This window comes from Coturnix japonica, chromosome 15, assembly GCF_001577835.2.
Source record: "Coturnix japonica isolate 7356 chromosome 15, Coturnix japonica 2.1, whole genome shotgun sequence".
NCBI classification, from domain to species: domain Eukaryota; kingdom Metazoa; phylum Chordata; class Aves; order Galliformes; family Phasianidae; genus Coturnix; species Coturnix japonica.
This window is the reverse complement of record NC_029530.1, coordinates 3578657-3597694: the sequence shown is the minus strand read 5'-3', so window position 1 is coordinate 3597694 and position 19038 is coordinate 3578657. Positions and strand designations below refer to the sequence as shown.

Sequence of the window (19038 nt, the reverse complement as noted above, 5' to 3'; positions counted from 1 at the left end):
TTCAAATTCAAAACCAGCAAAACTGATCTCGTTGGGGTTTTTTAAACACAAAATTAGCATCTGGCCCAAGAACTTGATGCCTGGTCTGAGAGTGGTGCAAATTAAAAGGGACATACTTAAACTGCTTGAAGGCTGTGTCTGGAACGTGAAGCTGACAGATCACTGATTAGATCAGTGCTAGCAGGCACCCTCACAACAGGGCTGCTGCTTTAACTCAGCTCTCTGGCAAAGGCTTTTCTGTGTGAAATGTAAATGAAATGTAATTCTGGCAACCTTGCTTTGCTCCAGAAAATTAAAAAAAAAAAATAATAATAAAAAAGGCTTCCAAACAAGGTTGAAAAGCAGCAAGAAACTGGATAATAAGGATTCTGAGTGAGTTCCAGAGCTAACCTCAGAGATGACCATGGGGTAAGGGAAAGCAAAATATTCAGCAATAGCTCATATTCATGAGGACACGTCTTAAAAAGAAAATGAGCTCACTGCTTGAGGAGGGAAGGGTTTTAATCCTACTGAAAACATTGGAACAAGAAATTTAAGACTCTAAAGGGAACTGTGCAATTCAGTAGATTTCAAACATTTTGTTGGGTCCGTGGAGACAGAACACTCAAATGCTCTTATAAACTGAATCGGGGATTTGTGGCTTTGAAGTGGAAATGGATATCATTTATTTAATAAAAAAGAAAAAAGAGAAGAGAGAACCTGAGTTGGTACCTGGCAAAGCAGAGTTGCAAAGCCTGCACTGAAAATTCAGACACCTCTGTTTTTCCTTAGCACTGACATATGAAATTCTCTTGCCCAGTCCGTGACTTAAGGATGCTTTTCCACTGTTCCACATTTGCATGCAGTGGAAACCACGTACTTTGAAGGAGAAATATACAGATATCAATAGCTGTAAATATTTCTGTAGGGGAAACAGAGCCCTTACCTTCGCCTGCATCAGATAGCACACGGAAATACATGGCTTGAATCATCTTTTGGCTGCCCAGATAATCTGAAGCTTCATAACCCAGCAGTAGTGCTCCCCATCTGGCCTTTCACCATGCTCCTTAACTCCTGGTCTTGCTGCCCACAACGCATTGCTCAGGATCTGTCTGGCTCCTGCACATTCTTCTCCAGTTCTGCACTGGTATTAATAGCACTGTCAAAAAGCAGGGTAAAAGCTCCATTTCTTGGGGCCTTGGTTTTCCCAAAGTCTGTGATTACTCGGAGCTGGGTTATGGTTTAGATGAGCTAAAGAGCATTAGAATACAGGAATAATTTAAAAGTGGGAACCTTAAGGAGTTGATGAACACTTTTACAGCATTATAAAGCCAAAAGACATCCAAATGGGTCAGGAAAACTCTATCAACATCCCTTTGAGTGCTGCCTCAATGGCTGTTTTGCTGACTATCTGCATCAGTGCACGGCCCAGGTTGAAACTCAGGCTGGGAAACAGAGAACAACTGAAAATTTCCCTTAGCCACTCAGCTGGTGTCCTTTGTTTGTGCAATGTAAATCCTCTCTTAAGATCCTCTTTTGTCATAAAAATTAATTGGTGCTTCATTCAGTGACTAATGATGAACACTGCTGTTTTACACATACAAAACCAAAAAGGGCTGTACCAAATACCACTTATTTCAGGCTGAATATATACATATATCCACCTAACAAATGATGCATTGAGAATATATTTCTAGTGAATGAGATTCTGTAACACCAGGACTTTATAGCATTTTGAAGAGCACAAGGGCTTCTCTCTAGATACATTTTCAGCTTACAGTTTGCCAACTTTGTCATAAAACAATTTATAACAAAAGCAATTCTGTTTTATAATAGTTTTTCATAGCCAGTATTTCAAAAAGGAAGATAAAAGACCGTAGTAAACACAAAACTGCTTCCCAAAATACTGTGAAAAATAAGAGGCTTACCTGGTATTTCACACCTTTGCTATAAAGTCACTTCAGCTTCAATAAGTGAGCAAAAGAGGAAGGCAAAATATTTCTGAACAATAAATTCCACAGCATGAGGGCATAACAAGTAAAAATTTGACCACCTAGGACTTAATGCCTGACTTGCAAGAGATAAGAACATCCATGTATTTGCTCCAAGGAATAAATAACAACAACAAAGAATTCATGGGAAACTAAGTTTTAAACTAGAGAAGACTGTGAGATGTGACCAGCCCTAAAACCATGTACAAATCACTGATAAAAGGCTTATGTAAAACTGTGATATTGATATGGGTTATATTTTGCATGGGGGACAAGGCAGGTAGAAAACATTAATAGAAGTGTATGTAATGCTGTACCTATTCCTAAGGGTGAGTCTGACCAGTTTGGGATGATGCTTGTGGAGCACCATCATGGATAACATCATCATTTAAGTGCCTTTATGGGCTTTTTGGAGTTCCATGCGGTGATTGTGTTTCTAAATGTAACGTTTGCATGAACTACATGAGGTTTTCAAACACAGTGGCATGACGTGGGGCAGCATTTTGAGCAGATTAGCAATGCAATACAAATGTTATAAGCAAGGGTGGAGGAAGGGAGGCTAAAACTTTTCCCACCTCTGCTGAGCTACTGTAAGGCTTTGTTCCCAAATGGCCCCACACAAACCTTTCACACTGCTTTCCTTAGCACTCTACAAGATTTGACTGCTAAACGAAGGTAAGCAGAGGTGGATCCACTGAAATCAGTACCAACGGCATAAAAATCTATATAAGTGTAACACCCAGATGCAGTTCTCTTCCAAAATCTGGTTACCTGTTTCTCAAGCAGTAATAGATAACGCCAACCTTAATCTAATTGAACATACTGTGTAAATGGAGCTCTGCAGTGTTGTATGGAGATTCAATGTGGCAATTCAATAAACATAAATACGTTTACAGGCCTACCCGTGACAGTGAGGATGAAGAAGATGATGAGAAAAAAGGAAGAGGTTGCACTCTTCAGTATCAGCATGCCATGGTGCGAGTCCTCACACAGTTTGTAGCCGAATCCTCTGAGTTTGGAGGCTACCTGACCTATATGCTAGGCTCTGAGTGGCAGTTTGACATCACTGACCTTGTGACTGATTTCATGAAGGTGGAAGATCCCAGGATTGCTAAGCTTCAAGATGGTCGAGTTCTGGTGGGTCGGGAGCACGGCATCACCACAGTCCAGGTACTGCTTAAGTTGTCACTGCAGCTTCAGTAGAAGCCTAAAAAGAAGTTGGAACAGGTTTTCGTTTTTGCTGTTTGTCACTTCCAAACAATACCTGTAGGTGAAATTTAGCAAGGTTGTATTCATATTATTAGGACTAAGGAATACAGTGGGATTTACCAAACATTATCCACACAGCTAGCTTCTTTTTAAATAGGGACCTTATGAACTTACTGGTTAGAAAGTTTTACTTATGATAAACCTGCATTTTTACTTAGATGTAGTAAAACACAAAATGAAGCACGAAAAATGGACACAAAAACAATCTTTCAGAGTTTTCACAGTTACCCATCAATCTTAATTCAGCTTTTTAAATCAAAATAAAGGAATATGAGCATTGAGGATAAACCGTAAGCACTCATAATGTTCCAGTCACGTTGAATTTCCCTAGTAGTCAGTGCACAGAATCAGAGCTCAGTTCCTGTCAGCCTAAAACAAACAACACAGAGAAGACAAGGGATTTCTGCCCTTGAAGTACTTTTTTCTCCCCAGTGTCTGTAATGGTGCAGAAAGCAGCCAGCTCAGATGCAGATATCTTATAACATAGATATCTGATGTTACATTAGATGACTTACACAGCGAATATTTGGGGCTTGATCCAGCCGTACTGCATTCATTGGAAACATTATAGAGCATACAAAAATTCATTTAATTTAAACCATGCTCCATAGTTGAGATGAGGTGGCCATTTTTGAAGTGTTTTATTAAATTATTTTTATAAGTATAGTAATTTAGTAGCAAATTAGTCCAGCCTCCTGGGAGAAACAGGAATTATAGTTTATAAATAAATGTGACAAACATCAGATTAACCAAAGCATTATGCCAATGAGACTAATGATGCTTTCTAACACAATTGGTTGCTGTTTCATGAGTGGGTTTTCTTTTCTCTTTCCAGGTTCTGTCACCTCTTTCTGATTCCATCCTGGCAGAGAAAACAGTGGTAGTTCTAGATGACCGTGTAACTATTACAGATCTAGGAGTACAACTAGTTTCAGGCTTGTCCCTCTCCTTACAAATCAGCAAAGGAAATAAAAGAGCTATTGTATCCACCACCTCTGCACACGATATCCTTCATACACCAAAACAGGTATGAAACAAAACAGCATATAGAAGTAAAGTAGAGTAAAGTAGCTTGCTATAAGTTTGGACTGCATGTATAATAGCGCTGCTTTCCATGAGGTCATATAAACTAATGGCTCTTCAGCTTAGTAACAATTTCTACAAGTGCAAACATTCATACAGAATGACTGACCTGGTAGGCAGACTTGCACTGAGCAAAGAAAGCGATGGCCTGTCTATGCACATGTCATGCTGTAGAAAGCATTAAGCATGTAGGAGTCATTCAATACACTTTTCCTACGGCTCAGTTCTGTAATGAGATGTAGAAACCTCATGCCTTGACAGTCTCAAGGTCAGAATGGCCAAAGGAACTTCTTGGCTGCACACACAAGTTTTCGTGGCTTCCATGCTGAAATATGATGGGTTAGAACATGTAGTATGAGAAGATACAAAGGTTGGGATGAGACCACTGAATGAAGCGTCTTCTATATTTTCCACTATGTTTATATAGAATTGATGCTCTGTAACAGAAGAAAAAGTACAAACTATTATTTTCACACCAGCAATTTGCAGTATGACAAATTATTTTCATTGAAGTCTTCCTAAACACTGGAGAGGCTGCAGTGTTTCTTGTATAAAGAACTGCAATCTCTTTTGCGTATTTAATATGGTTGCGTGCATTTGAAAGCATGACAGAACATTTAAAATGCTGCACTGAGCTGTTTTCTTAACCTAGTTTGTTTCAGCAGGCTGAATGGGATCACCATTCCAGTCTGTAACCGCTCCACATGTTATACTAAATATAGCATTGGAACTGCAGCATTACAGGGATTTCCCATTATAAGGCAGTTGTAAAATTAATTAACCAGGACTTTAAAAATACAATTATTTTCATAGCAGAGCTCCATTATTCCAAGATGGAGTTTTGCTTAAGACTTAAAGACTTTTTCTTTTTTTTTTTGTAATTTTTATTAAAGCAAGATGCCTGTTAGATGATAGCACCTAAAGATGAGATAAATGCCCAATGGCCTGCAGAACTCAAAACTACAAAAGGAGAATGGGAAGCAGAGCAGACCTTTCCATTTTTTTTAAATTGAAAAACAAGATAAACCAAAGCCAAACTGTGTATTTCTTTAGCCGATGTCAAACAAACAACTGAGCGCTGCCTGTGTGCTCGCTTACATTTCACACATCTTCTTTCTAATCCTCTTTTCCCTGCAGGAAGCCATAGTCAGTGCTTGGATTTTGTTCAGTGATGGGTCAGTGACACCATTAGATATTTATGACTCAAAGGATTTCTCAATCACCATCACTTCACTGGATGAGATGGTAGTATCTGTACACCAGAATCTTCAGTCAAAATGGCCCGGGGTAGTGGCAGAAGGGGACGGTCAAGGACCTCTGATTAAAATTGAAATGGTCATCAGTGAACCATGTCAGAAGACAAAGCGAAAGAGCATTCTGGCTGTTGGAAAGGGAAACGTCAAAGTGAAGTTTGGTCAAAAAGATTCTGATCAAAAAGAAAGCACCAATGACATTGATGATACAGATAAAGATTTTAAAAGCCATGCAAGCAATTCCATAGAAAAAACTGCAGAACAAGAGAGGACAGCACAAGAATGGTCCAAAAATGGAGTCCTTAGCGAGGACAATGCAAACAAAAGCACAACTTTCATATCTCCCATTGAGCAGGATTCCCTGGAGGATGACCAGCTCCAAAATAACCCAACTGCCTTCACAGGTTTCCCTGCCCAAGTAGAAATACCAGGAGAAAACAATCCCAGTGATCTCACATTGACTTCGAGAGGATTAACAGATTTAGAGATTGGCATGTATGCCCTGCTGTGTGTTTTCTGCTTAGCAATCTTGGTCTTTTTGATTAACTGCGTGGCATTTGCTTGGAAATACAGGCATAAAAGGTTTGCCGTGAGTGAGCAAGGCAACATCCCCCATTCCCATGATTGGGTCTGGCTTGGAAATGAGGTTGAACTGCTGGAGAACCCAGTTGACATTTCACTCCCATCTGAGGAGTGCACTACCATGATTGACAGAGGAATGCAGTTTGAAGAAAGCAATTTTCTCCTTAATGGGAGTTCTCAGAAGACTCTTCATAATCATATCCTCAGATCTTCTGAGTACCTTTGTGAAAAAGAAGTTAAAAGTGAACCTATAAATCCTTCTGGGCCAAAGCAGAAGCGAGTGAAGTTCACTTCCTACACAACAATACTGCCGGAGGATGGAGGCCCCTACACCAACTCAATTCTGTTTGACAGTGATGATAATATTAAATGGGTATGCCAAGATATGAATCTTGGTGATTCCAAGGAACTTAGGGACTATATGGAAAGACTGCAAGACAATATGTAAAACTGCTTTCTTATGTTTGTAATCACCTTTATGCCTTCTGTTTATGGATGGTGGAGCAGTCAGTCCAGTCAGCAATAGCAACAAGACAGTTCAACCTTGGAGTTACTGAGATGATAATCGGGCATCACTGAGCAGGTACAAGAGGCTGGCTGAGTTAAACCTGTTTCACCACAAACCAGGATGTGCCCCTAAAGCAGCTACCTGTAGGTGTTGAAGGTGTCACACAAGATGGCTGTTTTTGTATACTGCCTGGTACTAGCAAAATGCTAATACAACTACGCTCAGACTCAGAGGAGACTTCATTTGTTTGTCATCTCTCATGATAAATGGTAAATCAGAAAAGAAAGGGATCTTTGTTTGCATTGATTTTTCTAGTTGTCATTCTTTGTAAAGCACAGTGGACATTTCTTGCTTACAGCCTGAAACATGGCTTATATTAAAAGGGATATGAATGAATCTAATCTTATTGCCTACATGCAATGCAGCCAAGTAGTCTTACTGTTTTTTACACATATAAAAAAAAACCCCATGTGGTTAATTTCCTTTTGTATTGTTTATGAATTTTATTCGACTTAGGGAACATTATTTCCATTGATTTTTTTTTGTTTTTTTTGTTTCTGTTGTACCAAAGTGAAGTACAGTAATATTTATAACAACTTAGGTTTTCCATTCACCTGCATCAGCTCCTAGAGCTACCTCCTTCACCACCGATTATCTTCCTTCCATGTGACTATATGGGTCATTAGAAACATAGAAAGGTGTTAGAACTCTTACTGGGAAAGGGTTTTATCTTACAGGGAACTGTAAATACAATAATAAACAACCCCTGGAATATAAAAATCGAGGAGCAACTCCAGATTTACTTTTGTCATTGCTTACATGAAAACGTAACCTGCAAAGAAACAGCACATACTTGAAAGGAAAACACAGCAGCTCGGTTGACAATACACATAATCAGAAGGAGAAAGCCAAATACGGTACTGAAATGCATAGAATACGAAGGAGATGTCCTAGCAAAGAAGCAAAGGCTTGGAATCAGTGTTACGTAGTACTAATAAATAAATACACTGATGGTAGAGTTTAGCAGGACATCAGACGATGCCCCAGACACCCACTAAACCATCACTGATCATAGGGCTGCTAAAAAGAAAACACACAAATAAACTACATTTAAGTCATATTTCATTAAAAAGGGAGCAGGAAGGAAAAGGCCCACTGGGCACATTATAAAGTGACTATCTACAGTTGTGACAAGGAATACATGCTGAGGATTCAAAGCTGCCCTTGTGCAGGCATTGCATGTATATTTGTGTGGAAGAATAACTGAAATATGTTGAAAATTACATTTAGAAGAATGGTGAAGCTATATAATGCTTAAAAAACCACCACCATCACAACAAAGCACAGGTTCTTTTGATGGATAAGGTCTGAACTATGACAACACTGCTTCCACATTGCAAGATAAAACCTTAAATGTATAACTCTGTTCTGATATTAGAACAGACCAGGTAGCCTTTACTCCAGCAAATCAGGCATTTGGATCTGAATCCACCACTGGGGACACGCTTAGAGTAACTACTGCAAAATAGCAGAATTTTAGATAGTGAGACTATAAAGCAAAATGAGGACACCAGGCTTATAAAAGTGATTAAAGACTTTCACTTGCTGGCGTTGAACTGCGTAGTCAGGGAAAAGCATCTGTTATAATCCAATTTTAAGCAGATAAAGTAATGAGCCACCACGATGCTTCCATTTGATAAGGGATGCAGTACTTGTACTTCAGTGAAATCTCAGAATGTCTAACAAATGTTTCCCTCCTCTTTAAATGTGCCAGATCTCATGAGGAACCATTAATTCCTGCTATGATCCTTGTTAATAAGAATAGGGGAAGAAAACCCACCTTCTTAAGATTTAGCATCTCTTCCCAACATGCTGTAAATGGAGAGTGCTGTCCAGGTGCCCCATGAGCTGCAGCAGCTCAGTGCCATGCCCACCACCTCACAGTGATTAATGCTGTCCTAATATCCAGCCTGGTCCTCCCCTGTATAAATCAATCACCAATAAACCTGAACTAGATGTGAGACAGCACGGCGATGGTACTTGACCAGGACAAACAGCATTGCTGTCTTCATGAATGCATACCCAGCAGCTTACCAGTGTAACCAGGATGCGCTGTGCTCAGCTCTGTAACACACTTCAGTGTGGCCAACAGTTCTGCCAACTGCAGCAGCAGATGTTGAACTCTGGCCTCAGACACTATGGCACATTGAATGGAGAGACCTACAGCTGTGCTCATCTTCTGAATTGAAATCAAACAGCCACTCCTAAACTGTAAGGAAAAGAATCGGTAAACATGCAAGAAACTAGAATTGTCTGAAAAAGAATACAAACTATACAGATTAATTAGAATTGTGCTTCAGTAGGTGCCCAGGGAAGCAACACCTGTACATCTAACACCGAGTAAACAGAACATCTTATTTATAGCATACAGAGAAGGCACTGCAAGGCAAGTTTCTTCACTTAATATTGAGGACAGATATTATGTAGTATGAATGCACATAGAAGAAACAATCCAGCAAGCAAAGAGAGGGTTAATGAAAAATAGCGAGTTTGTGAACTGTAAAAACAGAGCTGAAGCCAGACCTTCAGCTCTTGTAAATCAGAGCTTGGGCACTGATGCCAGCTGAAGAGCTGGCATTCAGAAAGCACAGAAGAGCTAGTGGTTTTCATCTGTTTGGAACTGACTTCATTCGAACATCACACACAGCCTCACTCCATGTGGCTTGTCTATGCATTCTTTCTCATTTAATAAGAATTAAGGAAACCAGTGCCCTGCTCTCCTCTTGATGTAGAACCACACAGAGTAACGTTTTGAGCTGCTGTTTCTTAATTCATATTGGGGAATGTACAAGATAATCCTACAGCCATATGACACAGTACAAACAGTCCATGATAGAGTGGGAAAAAAACTCCAATAACTGTATTTCAAGGTAGAGTACCCTATGAATGAAATACCATTTTTTCATAGAGGAAATGCTCTTTTCTGAAATATATCATGTGCACTACATTGAAATACACTATAGTGTATTGTGAAATGCATACATTAACTGCTGAATCTATAACACTGAATATGTATATACATCACACCCAAGATGTTTATACGATATAATAAGTCTTAGATGTATAACATAATGAATTCTGTACAAAATAAACTGTAAGTTAAGACAATGAAAGACAACTTTTATATCTGTGTAATTTGTATGCTAAGTTATTCAAGCCGCAGTTTTCATCTTTAAATGTGCCCTTAAAACAACCACGCTGATTTTCTATAGGCAGATGTCTGAAATAAAGACTTCACTCTTCAGAAAAGAAGCAGTTGAAAGACTGTGAAAAAGACACAAATTCTTCTGGAGAAATAAACAGACTGTTGGTGTGATTTTTTAAAACCGACTCTCAGGCATTTTCCATTCGTACTGATTGAGGTGAGCTGATGGTTGGGTTGAGGGTGATGTGCAGACAGCAAATAGTGCTGGGCCCAACTGCCAGCATGTGGATTATTTGGGGGCCTCCATGCTTTAAACACCGTGGTTTACAGATTGTATCCAGGGGTTTTGCTTGCTTTTCCCTGCAAAGTGGTGCAGCCATCTCCTTCTGCAGTAAGCAATCCTTCCTCAGCTCAGAATGGGATAGTGATCATGATGAATGTCATAACCATTAGATGACCACTTCCTTGCAAAGTACAAGAGATGTAGGATAAAAAGGTAACAAATTCAACCTGTCCCTTTAGCTCTCTGTTGCGAACAGATTTGCCTTCATCATTATTAATTTCCTCATAGGTTGTCTATGTTCCCATGAGAATCACAGAGCCTCAAAATTATTAAGTCCTTTGTTGTTTTCAAGTGGACTACAGCTGAGACCCAGTTGTTTAAACTCACAGCAAACCTGTTGGCTGTTTTTGTGCTAACAGGGGCAATTTAACATCACTTGAATAATTCAAGGCTCACTATTGTCATTTCTAGCTTACAGAAACTTGTTATTATACAAAGTCAACTGAATGAGTAGATTGAATGCTGATGTAGAGAGCACCTCAGAGAAACTAATTTTAATGTGTTTTGGGCACAGATTCCACTGCCACCACTTTGCATTCTCAACAGTAAAGTAAGAAGCACATATTGCAAATGACTCTTCTTTTAAGCCAGTAATATTTTGTCCATAGTTGACCCATACTATGACCTTTCTCCCTGGTAACATCTTACTGAAGAGATTTCCTGTACAGCAGATTTTAACTACCAACGTGTTTGTGCCACGTAACTGAAAATAATTACCTGCATTCATTTAAGAAAATGTAAGAGGCCAAGAAAAACATTTTTTGCTTCCAAAAATCAAACCCTTGGAATTTGGCAGGCAAGAGTTCACTTAGCATTGTATGTCACAGATGAAATAGGTCAGATCCTGAAGGCTGTCTCAGCTCAAACTCCCCCTGGACTTGTTAGGAGATCGGCTGTGACAGGAACAAGCACAGATGGACAATTACCCATCCAGTCTGAAGCCTAAGAGGTCGGATATGGCCTCATAGCACCTAGCACTGGATGCTGCTGTTTGCAGTCAGTAACTCCCCTAGCTTGTAGCAAACAGAGCAAACAACTGTGTTCAGAGTTTACACAACTGATGCCACATGGCACTGTGTAGTATCCATGAAGAGTAGAGATACTGTTTAGCTGAAGTGGAGAAAGCTGCACAGTTACCTAGTTATTCTAAGTCTACTCCCTCCCATTACGTTCCTTTCAGTGTAGCAGTACATTTCTGTTTGTTTCTGTTCCAGTGATGTGTGTGGACAGAGCCTGCAGGAGTCAGGTTATGAGGCAATAAAGCTGAGCTGTATTCTTGATAGAGGCAGCTTAGTCATGAAACAGCACTGAGCTGAGAGCTCTGAGAAACTTCAAACGTGTAATGCTGTTACTTACTTCCAAAAGCACACCTGTTGGATTAAGGATTTATAAACCAATATGGATAAAGGCTTATGTCGTTCCTTCTGATAATCTTGGGTTAGTCTTATTAAAAAAAAATCAATGGGGTCTGATGATATAAACCCCAAGTAATGAGCTCAAGATTTGGTGGAAATCAACAGTGGATATTTTTAATCCTACAATTGGAAGCTGTGGTAAGGAGAGCTGAAAACGCTCTGAAGCCTCAATGTCGTCTCTGGGATGGTTTTTAAAAATAAGGAGACTTTAAAAAGCATTCACTAAAACCCACAGCGTGAACAAAGTTGTGATCCTACTGAAATATATGACTGCTCAACAGCATTCATTTCCAGCTAGGTCTGGCTACGCTGCCTCTCTAATTTACACACGTTACAAATAATGATGCCATTTCGTAGTGTATTTACACAGAAATCTTCTCCATTCATTACTTCCTGCATCCACATACCCTGCTGGCAGGCATTATGGGATGCTGTAAATAGGATATAAACTCGGCGCCATGGAATCTCTATGATTTCAGACCCAGTCAGGAATTCCCAGTATTCTGTGCACTGCTGCTGGCCAGACCAAGGCCTGCAAAAGTTGGACCGGCCCAAACCTGACCCTGCCTGGCATACAGATAACATGAGGTGGCTGCATCTTCCTTAAAAAGAATGGCCCCAGAAATCTCAGAGTGAAAGCTTCCCTTCTTCACTAAAACTCCAGGAGGCACAACTGTTTGTTATAAATTAGCAACTTTTCAAGCACTCTGAAGTGTTTAACATATATAAACAGGTGCCACTTATCATAGTGCAGTACTGCTATAAATCAATCTTTCACTTGAGGTAAAATATTCCACCTTCCCAGGAAAATTAATTTTGACAAGGTACTTCACTTTATTTTCAATAGATAGATTGAGAGTGCTTTATTTCCACAGTTTAATCCAATTTTGTATAAGCTAAGTATTCAGAGCCAAAAATCAGACAGGGTGAGAATCCATACAGATCTACCTGGTTAGTGCTAAATCTGAACGGGTAGGTCAGTTCCAAAGGCTGAATGTGTGAAGATAGGCTACAGGGAGCTTTTTCTGGAGGAGTTAAGCAAGGACCAAAGAGGCCTGGACCAAGCAGGATACTAACAAAATACACAAAATTAAAGGAAACCAAAGACAGATGATGTTAACTGGGAGCTTTCCATTGATCTCAGCTACAAAAAAAGATGGGTCAGCTGGGATCCACACCCACTCACTCTTCAGCAAGCTCAAAAGGCTATTTTCAGTAGTTGTTTTTCATTTAAGAGTAATAAGACATTGGCACTGCTCCTGACCCCACACATTACAGGTATCTGCCTACAGAGAAATGGAAGAGGACTGCACAAGCAGGAAGCAGGAGCACACCCGCAGCCTCTGAATGGTAAAAGAATGATCTCAGCAGGAGCGAAAGAAATCAGAGAGCTCACCCAGCTCTCAGCTTCTTTCTTGGTCTTTGCCAGAGAGGGCCCCTACTGATGTACTTTTAGCATCCTGTGGCATAAAGGGAATGGCCACTGTGTTGTGTTACCCAGCAAGTTAGCGAAGGGATGTTTTGGCAAGGCTGCTCACATGGGGCTCAGAGCAATTCAGCCGTCTTTGAAGAAAGATCTACCCTGAAATCTGCTCTATCAGCTCACAATAACAACCACCTATGCTGATGTCCTCTTGAAGTCCACAACCACAGTAAGATGGTTCAGCAAACACTGAGAAAACCTACAGCATGGACGTCTGCAGTAACAGCTCTGTTAGACCAGCCTGCAGAATGACTGGCCAATACCACAAACACTGGCTGTGGTTCAATACAACAAATGCTCCATAATATAAAACCACGGAATTATATACACCTGCTTAGGTACAAGGTTTCTTTGTTATTGGTAATAAAAGTAGCTCCTCTGCCTGGTGTATTTGTAAATATGGTGCATTGTGCCTACACTGATTCATATTACTTCTAGCTCAGTGCAGAACTCCTTTCCTGGCTTTCAGCCATCTCTAATGCCTCATTTTAACATTGCAATCTAACTTTGCTGTAAAAGGACCAAAACATGCATCACCAAAATATAGATCAGAAAAGGATTTTAGGCTTTTAGGGTTTGTGCCATAAGAAGCTGAGCAAATAACTAAAGGGATTTAATTTGCTGCCCCACAAAAGCTGCATTCCTTTAGATAAGGTTTAGTAAAAGCCAAAGTTTCTGAGGGCATTCCCTAATTTGGAAAGAGTTCATCTTACTCCTGCTGTCTTTCTTTCTGTTTGCAACACAAGCAGAAAATACATTGAAAAAGGGAAGTTGGCAGGATACCTGATCGTGGTGGGGATGTAGGGAGTCATTTCAGCATTCCCAATTACTTCTCAAAGAGGAAGATGCTGATGACTGCCGTGCTGTAAGCCATGCAACTGCACCACCTTCTGGACCCTGTCCAAAGTGGAACAGAGATGTGCTTCCTTAGGGTAGCTTTCCTGTACAGAGGTGAAGATATACAATGCACCAGAAGCCAGACAGGGACAGCAGGGGAGCAGAAAGAAAATGTTTATAGTAAACACAAAAGCTCAATGTGCTGTTAAGGATTTTGCACTTGAGTAACAAAGAATAAATCAGTCAACCATTTTCTTAATAGGAAAAGAAATGATACACCCAGGAGCCACTATGGCATTCCTGAAACAACTGCTTCTACTTTAAACTAAGCTTCATTTAAATAAAGGCACTTGACATAGTATTTCCGAAGGCAAACAAGGATCAAAGCAGGGATTTTGCTGTATGTTCAGCTGTTATTTGACTGGGCTATGTTTCTTTACAATGGCTTACTTTGTTAGGCTCTTGGTCATTGTAACTCATGAGGATGTATAGTATTTTCGAAGGAAATGCTAGTAAGCACTGTGTGTTCCAGCAGTCTGAATAATGGAAGCATGCATTTGTCAATATAATAGAGTTTGTAAGGCAGCTCATTCCCTCGACTTGCCAAAGCTGGTAACTGGGGCCATGCTGGGAGACATACAGCTCTGTGGGGCTGTCTTCTACTTTTATTTTCTGCCATTTTTTAAGTATGGACATATTCAAAATGTAAACAAAAAAACACCACAACACCAAAGTCAAACCAAAGCACAACCAACTAACCAACTCCCCCCCACATCTCATCAAGAAGCTGCTTTCCTACACTCGTGCAGACAAGAGAGAAAGAAGGCAGCAATGGGTATTTCTCACTGCTCAAGGGGAATAAGAATGCATGGGTGGGGAGGAAACAGCAGATAGCAGAGCATTGCTCAGCAGTGCTAGCAGCTGACTCTGGCCCAGGTTGAGCCCTCTTTAAAGAGCTACTGAGATTCTGAAGTACTCCTTGGTATCTACATCTATTCTGACATCCCTTACAGAATCCAAATGCCTTTAACAAATCTTTCAGGCAAGCATAAGCTGAGATTCTCCTGAAAGCTAACAGGGCTTGTGCTCCCAGGTTCCAGTGGGTAGCATTCTCCATGTGCCATCAATGATTTATGACCTTAAGCTCACTGTCTGGCAGCACCACTCAGTCACATTCAGAGTTTTTTATGTTTAAGCAGTGCATGCACCAAGAGAAGCTTATGGGATACAAGGACAGATAACCTGATGCTCACTTTGCCGCCTTTGCTGAGAAGGACCTGGTCTAACCATGTCCTCATTGAGCAATGTGAGCTTTTCTCCTCCTTCCTGCTGAAGAGGACACTTTTCCTTATACCTAAATTAGAAAATACGTGCTCTGTCATTTCAACTGTAGTCATAACTTAGTGAGCTATTAAATATGAAGCAGTTCACTGAGCAGAGAAACTAAAGTGAAAAACAAATCCCCAAATTAGTAAAAATAATAATCGTAATGCCTCAGGCAACATCTTTTTTAACTCCCATCACAACGAACCCATCCAATTAGTTTCAAAACCATGAACCTGCTTTCTCCTTCTCTTTCCTTTGGACTACATAAATACTTCCAAAGCCTGGAAAAGCTCCTTGACACTGCTAAGACCCCACCTGCAATACTGTGTTCACTTCTAGACACCCCAGAGGCAGTGTGACAAAGCAGCATGTCACACAGTTGTGCATATGAAGCAAAGATACATCACCAAATTCCACCATGCTTAAAAAACGGCACCCACTGACACCTACTGAGCGTTAATGGAGACCAAACAGTGGATGTGGGCACTGTGAGGCAGTGGGTGGTGAGTTGCAGCAGCAGTTACAACGATGTGAAAGATGCCACGTTCCAGATGGCCATGCAGATTTTCATGAGCCTATTTTCATGAATGCCTATGGGAATAAGCAAGAGGCACTACTTTCAGAGCAAGCTACGTATCTGTTCCTCTGGCACAGAGCTGAGGAAGGGATGGACCGGGAATAGGTGGCACATAAGGACTGCTCTGTTCTGTTGTAGCTGCACCCTGAACAAAATGAGCACATTACCTTAGGTATGCAATTAAACAGATGTTGAACTTTTCAGTCACAGAGAAACATGCTCTGCCATGCAGCAGGGGACTGTGCAAGAAGAATGAGATCATGCACTTGACACTCAGGGCAGATCTGCACACTATTGATTCCCTGAAGAGTCAAAGACACTGTAGGGACTGCGGGGAGCACAAACAAAGCGTAGCATTTTGGAGCTAGGGATCATAATGGCCTGAATAGGACAGCCATAAAGAACACCAGCAATACTTGTTTCTGCTCCCACAGCTCACAGTGAAGGCACAACAGGCAGCACCCCATGCCATCCATCCCCTGGGGAATACTGTACAGCTCTTGAGTTGACACAGCCATCTTCCAGTGCCTTCCATGAAATTCTATCTCCCTCCCCTGTAGCCACACATTGCTGCCCAGAGGAGCAGAGCTGTAGGTGCCACAGCCACTTGCCTTCTCCTAGCTACAGGTTTCCCAGAAGCAGAGCTGCTCTGCTTGTTGAGGACTTGTTGAGGTAACGTGTTTTTTATTCCCTTTCACTTTTCTCCTTCAGATACTGTAAGAGGCATTGCAACTTTACTAATTTATTTGCAGAAACCATTGAAGATTACATCTACTGTGATCAAATCCCCTTAAGTAAAATATAAACCGCTACTTCTCTGAATGTAAAGCCTAGATCAATAATGGACATGAAATCATCAAGTTTAATCTCAAACACAGTGAACCCAAGTAATCACTCTTCTTGATATAAAACTAATTTTGTTTGACAATAAAATACTACTAGTCTGTGCTATAAACCAATGGAACAAATAACTTTCTTAACCCTGACAGCTGCTGTCCAGAATCATTATGTCTCCTCTCCTTAGTGATCAAGCATTTCACTGTAGTACTATTTCAGTTCAATTCCCTTTCTGTGAAACCCATCATACACACCAGAAGTTTGGAAGAGTTTCTTTTAAACCAAAGCCTAATATTATTTTTCTCTGTTTGCCAAAATGGTACAGGTTGAATGATGAACACACAAACAACACATATGATGCTCCCTGGCACATAGCTACATCATCTCAAATTTAAGCGTGAGATGAATTAACTTGAGGCCTAAAAGCACGTATCACAAAATCTGTACTCAATAGCACTGATGCTGAAATGCAGTCTCCAGCCCAGCACATATGGGGATGGCGGCAGACACATGCTAACAATACCTGGCCACATTCTTGTCATGTTTCTCATTCGTGGAGCTCCCTGTGTAATCTTGATGCCAAGCCTGTAAATTCCTGGTGTTACTGACAAATAATACTCCAGACATCCAAGATATAAAAGATGCCTCAGCTGTCCAAACACACCACAACTTGCAATTACGAAAACCGAGCCTTGTTGATCTGTAGGGTGATAGCCAACTAAAATCCAAAACAATATTACTCCAGGAAACAGGAGTGTTATCTAAGTAATAACTTGTCCTTGCAATAAAGCAAAGGCAGGCGAGCAGAATGGGAACAAGGAGTGACTGAATAGATGCACCAAACCACTGGGCTTAGACAGGTCAGCGCTTCCTGCTCTCTGCTTGCAACTAGAAGAAACGATGTGAAACTGATTCTATGCACTATCCAGTTCTTGATGATTTTTCTCCCACCCTACTGGCAGAATATTTCACATTGAGATCCTCGTTTCATTACACAGGATGGATCCTTCAGGCTCTCAAAGCTCTGGATTTTCAAGAGCTCTCCTTACAGACAGAAAGCATCCAAGGGCAGAGCTAATTCCAGGATCTGGATCTGTGATTTACCTGCCTACCACACTCTCTATTCTTAAAACCACACTTTGGGATTATTTTCATTAAAATTCTTACAGCAAATAACTGCAAACAGTAACATCCAGGTCTGAGCAGAGCACGATCTAAGTCAGATCCCTTCCCATTCGAGTCAGTGAAAGCCAGATTGTGTCAGTGCTGAAATTCTGGGGTAGCAGTTACTGAACAAGAGCCAATGGTTGTTATCATCTCGTTAATGTCAAAGCTTGAATTTCCCCCCCCTCTTCTTTCAATACTTCTGAAAACATACATCCTGTCACAGCCCTTGATAGCAGTTTGGCATCCCTGAAGCTGAGAAGTTTTAATGTTCTGTTGGCTTTTTATCCCAACACTTGAAGGAAAAAAAAAACCTCACAACTTGTTACGGTTAAAGAGGAGGGGCAGGAGCATTGGTTACTGTGTGAGCAACATACAGAATTCAAGCACTGCAATCTCATAATTATAATTATGGGAGTAACTAATGGGAATAAATAGCTCTGAAACAGAGCACGCTTTACTTTCTGTGCAGGTAGGAAGTGTTGCTTCCTACTTGGGCCTTGCGTATCTAGGTTAGGGAAGATCTTAAAAACGGAGCAAGTCAACAGGCTCATCTCTTGTCAAAAAGAAACAACGCCTATTTCTTTACCCTTGCAAATGTATTCAGAGTGATAGTTTATAATTATACATCTAAAGATTCGGAAAGATAATGAATTTAGTATTTTAAACAACATGCCAGATTTTAAATGACAATTACGGTTTTCTGTGGTTCAAGAATCAACATGCTGTTTTTCTTCTGTTGGGTAAATACTCATCAGCACCACGATGGCATTCTGGCAGCAATTATTTAGAGCTTAGTCAGAAATTGATTTCCATTATTACCTATCACGAGTGATGCAGAAACCTGTCTGGCACTGAGGTAGGAAGCTTGAACCTTCAGCCCGAAAGCAGGACATGCATTCCAGCTTTCCAATATACTTTACAATGCAACAGGACCCTATTTTAGGATGGGAAAGGCTGACAGATACACCTCTTTGACAACATCTGAACACCCTGATGATAAAAATGCTAGTCTGCTGCATGAGATCTGGATTCAAAGGCTTTTTAAGATTCAAAGATATTCTTTTGTGCTGGAGCTCTCTCCTTTTACCTGTCTGTCCCAACAATCCAATTGCTCTACTTGCATCAGACAGCGGTCCTGCTCTGTTGTGCTGTGTTGAGAAAACTTTCTCAACAAAAGGCTTCC

At 40.6% G+C, this 19038-nt stretch overlaps 1 protein-coding gene across 3 annotated transcripts in view; it reads left to right on the top strand.

Moving 5' to 3' along the window:
• Positions 1-9843, top strand: part of LOC107321483 (transmembrane protein 132B-like) — a 168987-nt gene extending 159144 nt beyond the window's left edge. For all 3 annotated transcript variants that reach the window (XM_015878432.2, XM_032447854.1, XM_015878433.2), the window contains 3 exons: positions 2867-3140; positions 4075-4266; positions 5460-9843. In XM_015878432.2, the coding sequence (XP_015733918.1) occupies positions 2867-3140; positions 4075-4266; positions 5460-6605 (1612 nt within the window). In that variant the 3' untranslated portion in view covers positions 6606-9843. The remainder of the gene's footprint in view (positions 1-2866; positions 3141-4074; positions 4267-5459) is intronic.
• The last annotated feature ends 9195 nt before the right edge of the window (positions 9844-19038 follow it).